This window comes from Abrus precatorius, unplaced genomic scaffold (genome assembly GCF_003935025.1).
Source record: "Abrus precatorius isolate BTA unplaced genomic scaffold, Abrus_2018 Scaffold4, whole genome shotgun sequence".
Classification (NCBI taxonomy): domain Eukaryota; kingdom Viridiplantae; phylum Streptophyta; class Magnoliopsida; order Fabales; family Fabaceae; genus Abrus; species Abrus precatorius.
The window spans coordinates 20,291,279-20,307,634 of NW_020874384.1; the positions used below are offsets into that span (position 1 = coordinate 20,291,279).

Here is a 16,356-nt window from a genome sequence, read left to right on the forward strand (position 1 = left end):
CCAACTATCTTTATCTTTTACTTTTTATACATATATACCTGAAAACTTAATGGACATCAGAGTTCAAAAAATAAAAGAGGTCATTTTTTATTATTTTTCCAATATATATATATATATAACTATCGAAAAGCAACCCTCTAATGCATACTTAAATAATTGAGTCCTTCTCAAAATACTAAATTCCTCTTTTGTTATTTTGATCAATATCAATATTATTGTTGAAACAATAACTAAAAGTTAACATTGAATTTAAAGGCTTATATACCTATTTTATTCTCTTATTTCTTATTTATTTTTTATATATGCATATTTAAAAAACATACCTAAAAACTAATGGACCTCAGAGTTGTTAAAAAATATTTTTCCTGCAAGTATTGGTCCGTTCTTATCCACTAAATATTCGAGTTATTCTATTTCCAGTCTTAAAAGTATGGAGGTCATTTCATTATCAGTTTTGCTTTTGCAATAAATGACTACAAGGACGTGGTGTAGTTTGTGCAAGTGTGTGTGTATAAATAGACGCTGAGACGAAGCAGATTGTAAGTTCTTTCCTGATTCACTGGAGTTAACCAGTGAAGAATAATAGCCCTTAAAAAGTAGCAGCACTATAACTATGGCTCTGTTTATGAGGCTCTCTAGTTCTTCTTCAACTAGCTTAATGCTCAGCTTCATGTTATTGTTCATTTTATCTTTCAGAATAACAAAAGCTGCGGTGAGATTACCACCGAATATTTCAATTCCTGCAGTGATAGCTTTCGGAGATTCGATCGTGGACCCAGGAAACAACAACAAGATTAAAACACTGGTGAAGTGCAATTTCCCTCCTTACGGAAGAGATTTTGAGGGAGGGAACCCCACCGGTCGGTTTTGCAATGGCAAAATTCCAACGGACATGATAGGTACTACTTTTCTCCTCTCTTTTCTGTCGCCTGTGCTTGCTTAATTCTTACATTATAGATTAACTTCAATTCATAATTTGCAATATATGTTAACTTTGAGCTTATTTTAATTAAAATGATAATTTTTTGTTAATTATATATAAAAAAAACATAACAAATTTTTTTTAATAAAAATTAACGATTGAATTGATAAAATTTATTTTTAATAAAAAATATTAATTATATTATTTGAATTAATTTAAAACAATATTATTTGATCAAAATTAGTATGCACGCGTGTACTCATACAAGAGAAGGAAGGGCCTTACGACCTAGGAGCCATGGTCTATGAAAATTTTGTCTAATGAAAATTTGCCAAGATGTCAAATTTTAATTTGAAATTTCAAAACAAAATCCTCACTTAATTATATATGTTCGTAATTTCATTTATTAATGTAACAATTACAGTATTCAAAATTGTTGTTTGTATTTTTTTTTTTTTTGTCTCTAACATAATTTGTTTTTGTGGTTAAACGAGCAAGTTGAGGGTGATGCATCACTATCATATATATATTGATATATTTTTAATGTGAACAAAACTTATTGTAATACTTATAAGTTATAAGTTGCGGTGTTGTTTATCAAATAATATTAGAATTTTATTTTAATAATTTATTATAACATTAAATATACAAAATTTATTAAAAATGAAATTTGATTTTTTAATTGATAAATAATATTTAAAAAATATTTTATAATTTTTATCCTTTTAGTATTGATAATATTTATACTGTTAATAAGAATTTTTCAATATATATATATATATAACTGGATAATTTAAACAATATTTACAGACTTGTACTTGATAAGGTTGATAAAAAGAAATACTCAAAATATTAGAACCTGTTGACTTTTTGCTCTTGGAGAAAAAAAAAAAGGACTCCTTATTTATGTATGTCGAAGTAAAAAATTAATTTGATTTGTAAGATTAAAAGATAGTTTTTTTTTTTTTTTCAAAGTAGGGTAGAGCTCATAGGAGGAAGATATAATTATGATTTTTGCATGTGTAGTAGAAGTTTGAATCCTCTATCTTTACTACCGAACCGGAACATAATTCTTTTAAATATATTTTATAACTTTATTTAAAAATTAATTCCAAAAAAAAGGGAAAAGTTATGCAATAAGTATTATTGTTTGAGAATTTTTTTTATTTTAATTTAATCATGTTGTCATAGTGACAACATGATATGTATTTAAATAAAGAATATTTCATGTAAATATTACCTATATCATTTTTTTTTATCATTGTTGACTATGTATTATAAATTCAGTTAGAACTATTATTCGCTTTTCACTCATATCCAAAATAAGTTTTTTTCCTTTGCAATTATTTACTTCTTTGACTTTCAGTTGAAGAATTGGGCATTAAGGAGCTTTTACCAGCTTATTTGGATCCAAATCTCAAACCAAGTGACCTTGTTACGGGAGTCTGTTTTGCTTCCGGTGCCACTGGATTTGATCCTTTAACGCCAAAAATAGCGGTATACTTCAATATTTTAGCTTTGCTTTTCACTTCTACAGTATGTAGTGGACAAGTATTATACATATATTTTTATAAACCTTCTTTTTTATATAAAAAGTGCTGAAATGATCTAAACAAAATTTTATTGTTATTAAGCTTTGGCTATTCTCAAAAAATAAATCATGCATTGCTTTAGATTTAGAAAATCAAATAAAAATATTCTAAATGTTTCCTGTATATACAAGCACAAATATGCACACACTTATCATTTTATCATTGTTATTAACTTTTTCTGACTTGATAATTTGTATAATATAATCAGTCAGTGATATCATTGTCGGATCAACTAGAAATGTTCAAAGAATACATAGGGAAGCTTAAAGGCATTGTTGGAGAGGACAGAACAAACTTCATCCTAGCCAACAGTTTTTACCTTGTGGTAGCAGGAAGTGACGACATTGCCAACACCTATTTTATTGCTCGCGTTAGACAGTTACATTATGATATTCCAGCTTACACTGACCTTATGGTCAACTCAGCTTCCGCTTTCGTAAAGGTAGATTTATTATATAAAAATACAGTCTTCAGCTCATAGCCTCAAAGGCTCAAACACATTCATACACAGTAAAAAATCTACTGTCTAAAGAAAATGATAGGATTAATTAAATGATTTTGAAAAGAATAGAAATAATAAAAAACAAAAAGATGCATGCACATATATACTTGAATTCTTTATGCAATAAATACCTGACCACAAGAGTTATAAAATGTGAAGGAATTATATCAACTCGGAGCACGCAGAATCGGAGTACTGAGTGCACCACCGATTGGGTGCGTTCCATCACAGAGAACTCTGGCTGGAGGTTTACAAAGAGAGTGCGCTGAAAATTACAATTACGCGGCCAAGTTATATAATTCCAAACTGTCAAGGGAGCTGGGTTCTCTTGACCATAATTTGCCTAATAGTAGGATCATTTACATTGACATTTACAATCCCTTATTAGACATCATTGTGAACTACAGAAAATATGGTAAATCCCATTCCAAGACTTAATTCTGAGTACTTAATAATCTAATTGTTTATTTAACTTTCAAGTATTTTAGTTAAGTTTCTCCCAGAAGTACTTAAGTTCCTTGGTCAATTGCAGGCTACAAAGTTGCGGATAGAGGTTGCTGTGGCACAGGCAAACTAGAAGTTTCAGTGTTATGCAACCCTTTGGTTCCCACTTGTGCCGATGTTTCGGAATTCGTTTTTTGGGATAGTTATCATCCTACCGAAGGAGTATACAGAGTGATCGTGCATCAAATCCTTCAAAAATATTTGAATCGGTTCTTCTGAGTTTCTGAAGTTTGACCACAGCATATAATGTAATTAATTAAAAAAAATGTTAACTTCACCTCTTTCGGAGGATAAACAACAAAAGTAATAAAATTTTCTTTTCAAAAATATTTATTATCTTAATATTATAAAAGTATAATAAATATTATATTTTTGATAAAATATGAGTAAAAACATATATTACTATTTTTTTTTGGGACCGCATAGAAATTGAATATTAGGTAGGGTTGTTTGTGAAACAAAGTTATAGTTTATTCTTAATTAATCCTAAATTTGAACTAGGCTAATATTTTAGACTCTAAATTTGATAATATATAGGTTTTAATAAAGTTGAATTTATGAAAGATAGGATTATGGATTCAAATTAAGATATTCTCCAAATAACGCAATGATCGATTTAGGTATGAACAATTAATTGTTTTATTTACATTTTAAAATATAAATAAATAACATATTTAATTAAAATATATGGATAATAAAAAAATACATAGTTATTCAATTATCTATATATATATTATTTTTAAAAGTAAAAATTTTTAGATGTTATTTTGAGTCATTCTCTCTTTTTCCAATTATAAACACGCCGTTTAGATATGTGCAAAGAGGATCCATGGAGTTCTCATGCCTTATGTAGTTTGGAAAAAGTAGGGAAGCATATAGAATGAACCTTCTTTGTCAATGGGTTGTTCCCCCGTTGCAGAAGCAAATTAGACCAAACCTCATTAACACAGAACAGAACATCCCCACTTTGTATGTGCACATCTAATGGCAACCGTACAGAAAATAAACAATAATTAATGCAAAACCAAGTATAAAGATAGGATTTTAACCCTTTAAAATAAAAAATTTTGATTCTTTAAAATCTGATTATTTTTTTTGGTTTACTTTTCTGCTAGTAATTTGTTATTCTTTTGTCATTTATTTGTATTGCATTTATTTTAGCTTGTATAATATGATATGGTATCAGTATAGATGGTGATGAAGTATAGGATATTAATAATGACACATACTTTTATTTTTTAATCAATTATATAAGTGAACTCAAGTGTTATATAAATAAATTTTTGAACAGTTCAATAATAAATAATCAATAAAAAGATTAAATAAAATAAAGAAAATGGAACAAAATATTTTATATTAGTTTTATATATCGTATTTGTTATTTCCTTGTTTTATTATTATTTTTTACTAATTTCTATTTTTTTATAGAATGTGAAATAATTTTATTCATAAAAAAGACAATAAAAATAATTTAATGATATTTCTTTAATTAAACAAAACGGTAAGCTAAGTTCTAATATCGATCAAATGTCAATAAAGATGCAAGTAATTCAATTTTTTAAAAATAAATCAACTAATTTTTAATATAAAATAGCTTTATAATTAAACTAACTCAAAATATAATTTAACAAAAAATATATGTAGTTTTTAGTTTTCCATTATATGCAAAATGATGCCTAAGAGGATGGTTCTTTCGTCACAATTTAAATTTTCACAAATTACTTGTTTCCTTGGAAGGAGTAAAATATATGTTTTAAACTTCATCAGGAAATCGGGAAGCTAATTTTAGATAATTTTTTTATAATGGAATTACTAAAATTGAAGTTAAATTTGTATTCTTCTTTGTATCTAATTAAATTCTCAAATTTATTTTTATACATACTCACTTGTCATTATTTTAATATTAGAAATTATCTTTGTTAACTTTAATTATTTAAGCACATAACAATAATTGTTTATTAAAAACATATTATTAATTATGTTTACCCCCACACACAAACAATTGCACATCGCAACTGCAATTTCACTATCAAAATCATAGTAATGCTATTTATATTTCATGACGTGAAAAATAATTCATTGTTCCAACTGTTCTGAGTAGACATGATATAAATGTGGAACGGAAGTGTTACCAGAAAATCAAATTTTGACTCTGATTCTCACTTGAATAGTTGAAATTTAATATAATTTAAATATTGCTAATGCTCATGAGCATATGAAGAGTATTGTTTAAGGAATTAAAAAAATTCATATAATATAATAAATATTTTTTAACTTTTAATATAATTCAACACAGTTTTTAATACACTTTTAAAAAAAATTTAATCATTGCTTTAAGGGTGGTAGTTAGTAAAATATTTAAATATTTACAGTAATTAAATTTAAAAAATCAATTTAATTTTTTAGTAAATAAAATAAATCATATTTTATTCAAATTTTAAATTAAAAAAATTGTTATCATTGAATATGTAACATTCTCATTTAATTTTGGAGATTTCTCCCTCAACATTTATGTGTTTACGTGGTGGATAGAATGGAAATGAAAACGAGTAAAGTTTGGATAAGCTCATATATTTATGTTTAAATAAAATATTTTTTAATATTGATTGTGTAAGATTTTTTATGAATTAGTAAAATATAAATATTATTATAAAACAAATATTTTTTAAAGTATAATTTAAGAAAAATATAAAATTACAATATGATTATATATTTCTAAATATTTATTTGTTTATATTTAAATATATTAAATGAGTATTTATTTTTAATATTTTTTAAACATTTAATAAAAAGAATGTTTTATTAACATCAGTCTCAAAAACTGAGTTTATATATTTATAACTAAAATTTTAAAAGAAAATATAAATATTTATATATAAATATATTAAATGAGTAATTATTTTATTTATTTTTAATATTTAATAAATATAATATTTTGTTAATCTCAGTCTTTAAGACTGAGTTTAAATATTTATATATAAAAATAATACACATTTGTTTATATTTAAACTATTAAAATATATAATAAATAATTATTTTCAATGAAATTTTACTATAAAGTTTATTATCATCCCTATATTTTTCACAATAAATTCTGTACCGCTGATACTTTCATTCAAATTATTCAGATAAACAGTGCCATAAATGCAATCTGTATAAGCGATCAAAATATAGGTAGATATTAACTCACATTTTGACTTCTGCGATAATGAATACATGTTTTCTCTTCTTTATTCGTTTCTTAATTTAAATATTTAAACAGTTTTATATAAAAATTTATATAGCTTTCTATCTCTTGCATGATATAAATTCTCGTCAGTGTAATTTATAAATTATTAGAATAAATATCTAATCTAATATAAATAATTAATGTGTATAAATATTTGTTATCATAATTTAAATATTATATAAATTCATGTAAAATTTTTATTTCATGTAAGCAAAATACTCACTCTTTATATCTCATTGATAATGCTTGGATTTATTTTTTTTTAATTTCTTTGTACTAAGAGAACTATTTATTTAAATCAATCGCTACAAAAGAAATTCGTGGTTTCCAAACAAATTATTGTTCAATTTGCTTTTATTAGTATAATTTGATTTAACAAAAATTAGCTATTAATATAGATATTTTGAGTTCATACTAATAAATTTATATATCGTATTAACAAATAATTTTATCATTATAGAAAGTAACATTATCTCAGTACATAAATAGTAGTATAAGACATTATTTGTTAGTACAAATTTTAAAATTTTCATTGACAAATTAATTTTCGTCAGGTAAAGCTTATATTAACATAAGCAGTTATTCTATCGCTTAACATTTTTTATAATAAATTTAGCTATAGTTCCTGGGTTGTACTAAGAGTTAAACTTAATATTAATAATTATTGAATCCTGTTACGTATATATATGTGTCCACAAACATTAACTACTCTTTTAGTTTTGTCCTTCTTTGTCTCCTCGTGAGTCCCTTGATATACCTGTCTTAGCCAACAAAAAAGGTACATTATTAAATAGATGTCTCAGATAGTGACACTATTTTTTTCAAAAAGAAAAAAACCCAATATGATAGCGAGAAGGATTTTGTTATCATGTTTTTTTTTTATTTTTTATGTTAAGGTGTATTTATCCTTTTTTAAAATTAATAAAAGTTTATTAAAATATTAGTAATTTTACTTTTCAAATAACAGTTTTTAATTTAACAATTAACATATATATGCCATTATTGTAAAAGAATATGTATAAAAAAGGTACTACATCTTTTGCTATTTATTTGTCCAATATATTAGTGAATTATGTACATTTTTATTTATCATATTTAAATATTTTATATTAATAAAATATATTAGTAAAAAATAATTAATATTATTTGTTATATTTAAAGAGAAGAATAAATTTTTTTAACAAATAAATAAAAATGAAAAAAGTATTTATTAATATTGTTTGTAAAATGCTATTTGTAGGGGAGTAAAAATAGGTTAAACTAAACTAAACTTTGTATAAATAGACCTGATCTGTTGAATAATATTGATGTCAAAATTTAGTTTTTTATTTGTTATAAATTTTTTATTAAACATAACTTGACTTTTTTAAAAATTTATTTTAATTTATTAACATTTTTAATGATATATTTTGTATTGAGACTTTTAATATGTTATTAAAATTCTATATAAATAGACTATTAAATTATTTAAATAGATATATCTAAATTTAAGTCTTATATTTAAATATGTTATAAAAATAATTAAATACCTTAAATATGTATAATAAAATTACATATTTTTATTTCATAAAAAAATTAGAAATAATGCAAATCGGCATTATGAAAATAGATCAAACAATACTAATATAAAGAATTTCAGCAATCAAAACTTTCTCTATTAGCAAGTATATCACAGAGACATGATTTAATTTCAATAATAAAAAAGATTGAAATTTATAATTTATATTTATTTTAAAATTTAATTTATTTAATATAAAATTATTTAATATATTATTAAAAATTTTAAATATTCTATTATAATAGACTTTTTTTAAGCTTAAGTTTTATTTATTTAATTAATCAAACATTTTAAAAAGTTTAAATTTAATTTATTATTTAAATAGGTTAAATCGAACTAGTAAGTTTTTATTAAACAGTCTGTCATATTTTCATCCTTTTTTAAGAGAGTTTTTTTTTTCTTCGTGTTAACTAATACATTTAAGAAATCAATACATACTATTTTTAATTTTTTTTAATAAAAGAATGTTAATTTTAATTCTTTAACTAATGTATTGAGGGTACTGCTTTTTTCTTTTTGGAAAAATTGAAGACTTTAGTACAGTACTGAGGTTTTATTTTTATGTTTTTGCAACATTTAAAATTTACATCATCATTAAAAACATGTTTTTCTTTTTTTTTCGGTTTTTGTTCAATGGTTGCTAACTCATAGCCATATTTTGAATTTTGATTTCGTTTGAGGAAAAAAAATCTCGGGTCATGGTCCACAATATTACTTTATTTGAATGTTCAACTGACCTTCACACAAAAATTGAATGTTCAATTGAATTTATTTTCAACATACACAGACTTTTAAAACTATTTCTTTTCACTTTTCTTCCTTTATTTTTGCCCCATCGATATTGGATATCTTTCAATTTAATTGAGCTTCTAGGTTAATAAAAGCTCCAATCACAATATGAGAGTTCAAGGATCAGTTGGAGGTGAGACTCTTTCTCATCCCACACTATTAATTATTTAGAGTTAATTGATATTAGAGTGGGTTAAGCTACGCAGATGCAAAACAATTTTAAAATAAAAATTAATTTAGTTTTTAATAAATTACTTGCAATTAAGTTAATAATATTTTTTGTCAATTTTAAATATGAATATATTTTTATACAAAATTTTCATCACAACTTATATAATGACTAAATATATTCATAATATAAAACTAGAAATTTGATTTACTCATCTATAACATAAATAATAATAAAACAAATATTAATATTACATGTTTATTAAGTAATAATTAGATACTTAAATTAATTAATATAATTATAAAACAAAATCTTATTAACATATAATATGAGTTGAAAAGGCAGAAAAAAAAACTAAATAGTAGGTAATTAAAAATAAAAGTTATAAGAAATTGATAATATTTATGACTAGAAACTGTAAAAACAAAAAGAAAAAGTTTGCCCCAATAAGAAGAAATGAAATACTTACATAAAAGATGAATTTGTAAACACTTGTTTTCTTATAAAGCTAACTAATTGAACTAATCAATTTTGTTTGTAAAGAAAGTTATTATATATGATCAATAGATTTAGTACAAAATAATACAATATATTATTTGTATAGATTATGATATCCATACTAACTATTTAATTTTTATTAGATAAAACTGACAAAAATTGAATAAGGATGTGTCCTACAGTGAGAAATTGAATCTCAAAGTCAGCCAAAACAGACGCTTAGTTTGAATGTGCTGATCCAATTACGAAATATTTCTTCTCCCTGCTCTTGGTTGGAACAATTAAGCACAGCTATCTTTGACTTTTGGATTTATATTATAGAGCCCATAAAAATAAGCAACAAAATGCTATCTGAGTGACTGACCCATTCTGGGGTCATCTATCATAATTCCACAAAATCAATATATAACTGGGAATGTACATTCAGTGACATGATATGTGGAAGTGAATCGAAGCAATTAATTCAGATTTTTTTTCATACACGTAATTTACTACATTTATAATAAGATATAGGTACCACCCTCGTGGCGTGTGTGTGATCAATAAATGACCCCAGCTGCATCCTAAAAATGAATTAAGCTTGAAAACTCTTAGCAGTACCTCTATATATAATAATGAGACAGGACTGCACGCTAGCTAGCTATAACAAACACAAAAAACATGGAGCTATGGAGTGTGGTGTTTGTGTGTTGTGTGTTGTGTCTGAGTCCCTCTTACACTGCAGAGGCTATCGTTAAGTTGGGAGGGAATGAAACAATTCCAGCATTGATTATTTTTGGAGATTCGATAGTTGACACAGGCAGTAACAATGAGTTAATTACAGTGCTTAAGAGCAATTTCCTTCCTTATGGGAGGGATTTCCAGCACGGGAAACCAACGGGAAGATTCTGCAATGGCAAGGTCCCTTCCGACTTCCTAGGTACGTACCTCATCATCCATTAATGTTACTGTTCATTTCATTCTCTTCCACCCTAAACTAATAAAACTGATTAATGAATAAAAATAAAAGTAAGTTTATAGTTTTTAAACTGTTACTTTAAATCATTTTTAGTTCATTGAAAGTTTTTAGATAACACTTTCTCGTGATTTTGAATCTCTTTTCATGTAATAAATTAATTTTGTACGGTAATGCACGTGTTTGGTCGTAAAATTGTTGTATACAAAGTTAATTTTAACGCATAAAAAATTGTACTAATAATTTTCTGTTACAATCTTAGTGTCTTCTTGACATATCAATCCGAAACTTTTGGAGTATGTTTTAAATGACATGAAAGGACTGATAGTTTTTTTTTATTATTATTATTTGAAAGTTTAAAAAATAAAAATTATCTTTATTAATTATATTTGAGTTAAGAATGAATAAAATAAAAATTATAATACCTACTAATAAAGTTCATTTTTTGATTAAAAGTAAGAAAAATACTATATTAAAAAAGATAAAAATTATTTTAATTGGTGATCGTTATATGTTAAAAGAAAATTAATATTCTTGATTCACAAAAAAATGTTTAAAATGGAAAGAAATCAAATGGAATCATATGGAAATTGATCATTTTGCCAATGCAGCGGAAGAATTGGGAATAAAACGATACATACCATCATATATGAGTCACAGTTTAGTGCCTGGGGATCTCCTTACGGGTGTCAACTTCGCTTCGGGTGGCTCCGGTTATGATCCAGTCACACCAACATTGGTGGTACATGCACTTCATTTTTTCATACCTCTCATTTCTTTCATCAGTGAATGGTATATTCTTCTTTTTAACATTAAATAAACAATATTAAAATAAAATATTAAATTATTAAAAATAAAAATTATTTAACATGATTTGTCCTTTGTAGGCCAATTTCGTTGAAAACTAAAGGCATCAATCATGTATGTCTCTTAAAAAAGCATGATAGCTATATAGCCACGATTGCACTTTAGCTTCCTAGGTCAAGATGAATTCATGCTTTATTGTTCAACGACAATTGACTTTACTGATCAATCATTTTAATATATAATTATTTTCAATGTACATCTAAAACTTGAGAAAATTCTCAAAAATATAATCATTTTAATATATAATTGTTGATAATACAGTCAGTCATACCGATGTCTGAGCAACTGGAGCAATTCAAAGGATACATAGAAAAACTGAAAGAAAATTTTGGAGAAGGAAGAACTAACTTCATCTTGTCCAAAAGTTTGGTACTTGTGGTAGCTAGCAGCAATGACATTGCCAATACTTATTATGCTGCTGGAATTAGGAGACTGCATTATGATATTCCCTCTTACACTGATATGTTGGTACAATTCGCCTCTTCTTTTGTTAAGGTAATTGAAAGATTAAACATAATTATTTTACTGCGTGTAGTGCAACATTTTAAACTTGAATTAAAATTGTCCCTTTGTGTTTTTTTACTTCAATTGGATAAATTTGTTATTCTATACAGCAGACTTATAAGTTAAAGGGTTAATTAATAACTACAGTTAAATAATTAAGAATTAAGTAATATAATTTAAATTAATTTGTATTGCTTGAATTGTTGTTACTTAATTGAAAAAAAGAGACAACAAACTTAAAAAATTTGTGACAATTTTTTTTTCATATCCAAAGGATATATATGCACTAGGGGCAAGGAGAATAGGAGTGTTTGGTGCTCCTCCACTGGGATGCTTGCCATTGGCGCGAACAATGTTTGGAGGTGAACAGAGAAAGTGCTCCCAAGAAATAAACTTGGCATCAAAATTGTTTAATTCGAAACTATCTGCAGAGCTGCACAACCTAAAACAAAGTTTGCCACAAGCCAGGGTGGTGTATATACATATTTACGACTCTTTGCTCGATATCATTCAAAATCCAACTAAACATGGTACAAATATAATCCTCAATTATTTTTTATTTTTATTTAAATATTTTATCATACTTTTATCAATTATTGAATAAAAGTTTAAAATGAAAGATTTAGCATAAACATTTAAAAATTAAAGAGACTACATATAAATGATTAAAACATAAGAAATTGAATTTACGTATATATAAAAGTATAAGAATGAAAATTACAATTAAACTCGTACAATTTATAAATTACTTACATTTTTTATTTTAATTTCCCCTTTCTCAAGTGGATCTCTTAATTGAATTTCAGGATTTGACGTAGCTGATAGGGGATGCTGCGGCACAGGGACTTTAGAGGTGTCTTATATGTGTAATGAGTTAGATCCACAAACCTGCACAAACGATTCTGCATATGTTTTCTGGGACAGCTACCATCCCACAGAGAGGACGTATCAGATTCTTGTTAGTGAAATCATCAACAGATATATAAACAGCTTCTCCTGAGACAAGATCCCACTGAATTCAAGTTCATTGCCTTTGATTAAACTTTCTGTGAATTCACCTCGACTGTCCCCAAGTTGAGGGGGAAAAATGATATGATTGGATGGAGATATTTATTCATTATCTTTGTTTCCATGCCAATTTTTCCCTTTCTTAAAAAAATAAAAATCGAATCTTTGGAATTTGAATGGAGATATTTTGTTTTGTTTGTGATAAGTGATGAGAACCTTTTAATGTTTATGTGGTCAGCATTGAGACCTTATGAATTTGCCTAGAAGAGGGAAGGAAAAGGAATGATCGTCAGGTGAAATACACTATGACTATGGTAGTAGATAGAAGATGTGGTTTACAATATACAAAATTCGCTCAACTATTGATTGTTTCATATTAAAAGAGAAATGGATCCTCTTCACTTGATTCTCTCTCTAACTTCTTTTTAACCAAATTGCATTTGTATATATTGGATCTAATAACTTATACTGGTTTATTTTGTGATTCATTAGATAATGCTAATGAAGATCAGTTAATATTTTAAAAAATTAATTCATTTAAAATAAATTTAAATCTTTCTACTTTTTTTATGTATATAACTTTGTAAAATAGTATTAAATAAAAAAAGAAAATACATCAATAAATTAAATGTCAATTGATTAGTTTCCGATAACATTTACCAATCTTTATTAACACTGAAAGTAGCCTGCCTTGACAAGGGCATGTTTGGGCAAATTGAAAGATTTTCCATTTTTTGATGAAAAAGTTAACATTCACATCTTGAAACTTGCCTTGTTTTCGGGTTTTGGGTCTACAAAAGCCCATAACAAGAACAAGTAAAGAACCAAATGGAAGGCTTAATAAAACGGGCTTATTTTGGTAGAAGCCCGAGCAAGATTTAAAAGACAGACAGAAAGCCTTTTGACCACTTGAGAAGTGTGTAAGAAGCAAGAAAGAGTGTGGATAAAACCCCCCAAGAACTGAACAAAACCTCCCTCCATCTCCATCTTCACCTCCATGTCCTACACAACCAAGAACAACTTAGGTAACAATGGAGTCTGTAGGTGCAGTGTTGGACCGACTCAAATCCTTCGCCAAATCTGGCCAAGACTTTTTCGACGGTCTTCTTCACCGTCGCAATCCGGTATTCGCTGTCTCTTTCTCCCTTCTTTTGCATAACACAACTGCAACATACTTCTTTACTCTTTCTTTATGATGCCTTATCGTAATTTCAGATTGAAATCCTTAAACGCTTGCAAAGGGAATCTTTCTCCGATCTTATGAAACTCAGAGACCGGCAAGAAAAGGTTGAGCAAATACTTTCTTTCTACCAATCCTCCAAAGACGGTCCCTTCCGTGAAGTTACCACTCACGTGAGAGGACACGTGGATTTCTTGGGTGCTTTCTTGGTTTTGGATAACCTTAATCAGCATAACTTAGATGCTGTGAATAGGTCCGGAATTAGAACTGGTGTTGATTCCAGGCTCGTTTTTGAAACAACTATTGGGAAAAACGATAATCTTGCAGCAGAGTTTGTATCCACTCAGAAAGGGAAGAAGGAACATGTTGATCAAATGCCACTTTCTCTGGCCAAACTCAGCTACACGGCAAATCTCAATGAGTGGTTCTCTCTCATGGCTATCCCAATCGGAGCCCAGTGCAGAGATGTTGCAATTGCTTCTAATTCTTTTCACCAGGTAGGCACTGTTTAATTGTCTATGGTCACTGTTAGAATTTGTGCCAACTAGGATTTAGAGAGTGTAGGTTCAACCATTTAGTAATCTGTTATTCTCTGTCGTGTTTAAGTAAAATGTATTGGAACTTGGAATGTGTTGAAACCCCATGCTAGTTGTGAATGTGGCTTGTCCCAAGAATATGGATTTCATTAACAGGTCAAGTGATGTGTTTATCTAGTATCAAGTTATCTGGATTCGCGAGTTTCTTAGCTTTAAGGTTTAAATGGACAGTATATTGCTTAGTTAAAAATCTAGTGCTTTTAAAACCAGCTTAGGTTTTAAAACTGCAAGGACCATATTGTTTGGCTGGTTGAGACATCGTGAAAAAATGTTTATGCTAAAATGTCATCTATTAGTCTGCTGTTCCCTTTTTTACCGTACCCTTTGCTAATTAATTACGCCATTGATATGCTGACATGGTGTTATGCCCGTTTAGCTGGGAAAGGGCCTTACAGACTTTTCCTCTTTTGGACCACCTCTTCTGAATCTGCACTATGGTAGCGCTATTGGCATAACTGTGAGACATTCAAATGTAATTGCTTCATTGGCTCAATTGGTCGCTGGACTAGGAATGCCGTCCGGTTCTAATACGATGGAGAATAGATCCAGCACTTTCGGTCAACTCATGTGTCAGTTTCCTGGAGGAACAAAATTGTCTGTTCTGGATGTTTACCATCTGCCTTTGTCATCAAGGCAACTTAGAAATTTTGGTTCTTTCACAATTCCAATAGTCTTGTCCAAGCAACGTGAACCCTCCGAGGCAGCTCCTGAAGCATTAGGAACCCTGGTCTCAACTGGGTCTATTGCAGTGATGGTGGAGTCTGAACTTGATGGCTTTACAAAAATTGGAGGTTGGGTTGAGATGAACAAATCAAATCCCAAATCTGTACAATGGGCTGTAACTGTGTCTGACATTTCCGAAGATTCATTTGGCTGGGGATTGAGTTTCAGTGGGATAAATGGAGATTCAGCAAATGGGTGTCATCTTCAGGGTGAATCCTATCTAAAATTTAACATGGGTAACAAATTTTGTTTGAAGCCAGGTTTTGCATTGGCAGTGGATGGGAATTCTAAAATTGCTGCTTTGATGCTTCGCTCTAATTGGTCCCTGTGATGCTTATGCTGCTGATTGCTATGTACTTCCAGTTTGTTCAGGCTCTCAACATTTTTCACACCACGTGTATATGACTAATCATTCTTTGTTATATAGTTCTGTTTGGTCTAAAACATGCTTGGTTTCCACTCCTGAATGCATTCCGGATGGCTAGAATGTTTTCTGACTTGATTAATTTCGGGCAAACCGATAACAAATACAATAGCATATCTTCCTAATTTTATGAGATTACTGTTAGAGGTGTTCGTAAGTCAGTTTGATTTGATTTTTAATAAAAAAATCATTTAAATTGATAATATGCTGTTCGATTTGAATTTAATGTCAAAATTGAACCAAACTGACATTTTGCAGTTTGTTTTTTTAATTTTTTCAGTTTGATCGGATTTTGATTTTTCTTAATAACTTTTGCTTGGGTTTTAAACACTCATA

General features: G+C 27.6%; 3 protein-coding genes across 3 annotated transcripts; all 3 read left to right on the plus strand.

The window, feature by feature from the left end:
• Window positions 1–556: 556 nt before the first annotated feature.
• LOC113864745 (GDSL esterase/lipase EXL3-like) lies at window positions 557–3,793 on the plus strand. Its single transcript, XM_027498809.1, has 5 exons — window positions 557–899; window positions 2,289–2,419; window positions 2,723–2,956; window positions 3,176–3,431; window positions 3,549–3,793. The coding sequence occupies exons 1-5, from the start codon at window positions 614–616 to the stop codon at window positions 3,737–3,739; spliced, it is 1,098 nt and encodes a 365-aa protein (XP_027354610.1). The 5' UTR covers window positions 557–613; the 3' UTR covers window positions 3,740–3,793.
• Window positions 3,794–10,423: 6,630 nt separating this feature from the next.
• Window positions 10,424–13,089, plus strand: LOC113866308 (GDSL esterase/lipase EXL3-like). Its single transcript, XM_027501191.1, has 5 exons — window positions 10,424–10,682; window positions 11,330–11,460; window positions 11,847–12,080; window positions 12,364–12,619; window positions 12,896–13,089. Exons 1-5 carry the CDS (start codon window positions 10,424–10,426, stop codon window positions 13,087–13,089), a joined length of 1,074 nt encoding a protein of 357 aa, XP_027356992.1.
• Window positions 13,090–13,942: 853 nt separating this feature from the next.
• LOC113865651 lies at window positions 13,943–16,078 on the plus strand. The gene is made up of 3 exons (XM_027500351.1): window positions 13,943–14,221; window positions 14,313–14,774; window positions 15,250–16,078. The coding sequence occupies exons 1-3, from the start codon at window positions 14,129–14,131 to the stop codon at window positions 15,925–15,927; spliced, it is 1,233 nt and encodes a 410-aa protein (XP_027356152.1). The 5' UTR covers window positions 13,943–14,128; the 3' UTR covers window positions 15,928–16,078.
• Window positions 16,079–16,356: the final 278 nt, after the last annotated feature.

What these genes read in the sequence shown, in the direction of transcription:
- LOC113866308 (XM_027501191.1), top strand. Translation starts at nt 10,424, where the DNA reads ATGGAGCTATGGAGTGTGGTGTTTGTGTGTTGTGTGTTGTGTCTGAGT. An exon ending in GGTCCCTTCCGACTTCCTAG is followed by an intron (nt 10,683 to 11,329) that starts GTACGTACCTCA and finishes TTGCCAATGCAG; the next exon opens with CGGAAGAATTGGGAATAAAA. An exon ending in TCAAAATCCAACTAAACATG is followed by an intron (nt 12,620 to 12,895) that starts GTACAAATATAA and finishes ATTGAATTTCAG; the next exon opens with GATTTGACGTAGCTGATAGG.
- LOC113864745 (XM_027498809.1), top strand. Translation starts at nt 614, where the DNA reads ATGGCTCTGTTTATGAGGCTCTCTAGTTCTTCTTCAACTAGCTTAATG. An exon ending in AATTCCAACGGACATGATAG is followed by an intron (nt 900 to 2,288) that starts GTACTACTTTTC and finishes TTTGACTTTCAG; the next exon opens with TTGAAGAATTGGGCATTAAG. An exon ending in CAGCTTCCGCTTTCGTAAAG is followed by an intron (nt 2,957 to 3,175) that starts GTAGATTTATTA and finishes TAAAATGTGAAG; the next exon opens with GAATTATATCAACTCGGAGC.
- LOC113865651 (XM_027500351.1), top strand. Translation starts at nt 14,129, where the DNA reads ATGGAGTCTGTAGGTGCAGTGTTGGACCGACTCAAATCCTTCGCCAAA. An exon ending in TTCTTCACCGTCGCAATCCG is followed by an intron (nt 14,222 to 14,312) that starts GTATTCGCTGTC and finishes TCGTAATTTCAG; the next exon opens with ATTGAAATCCTTAAACGCTT. An exon ending in CTTCTAATTCTTTTCACCAG is followed by an intron (nt 14,775 to 15,249) that starts GTAGGCACTGTT and finishes ATGCCCGTTTAG; the next exon opens with CTGGGAAAGGGCCTTACAGA.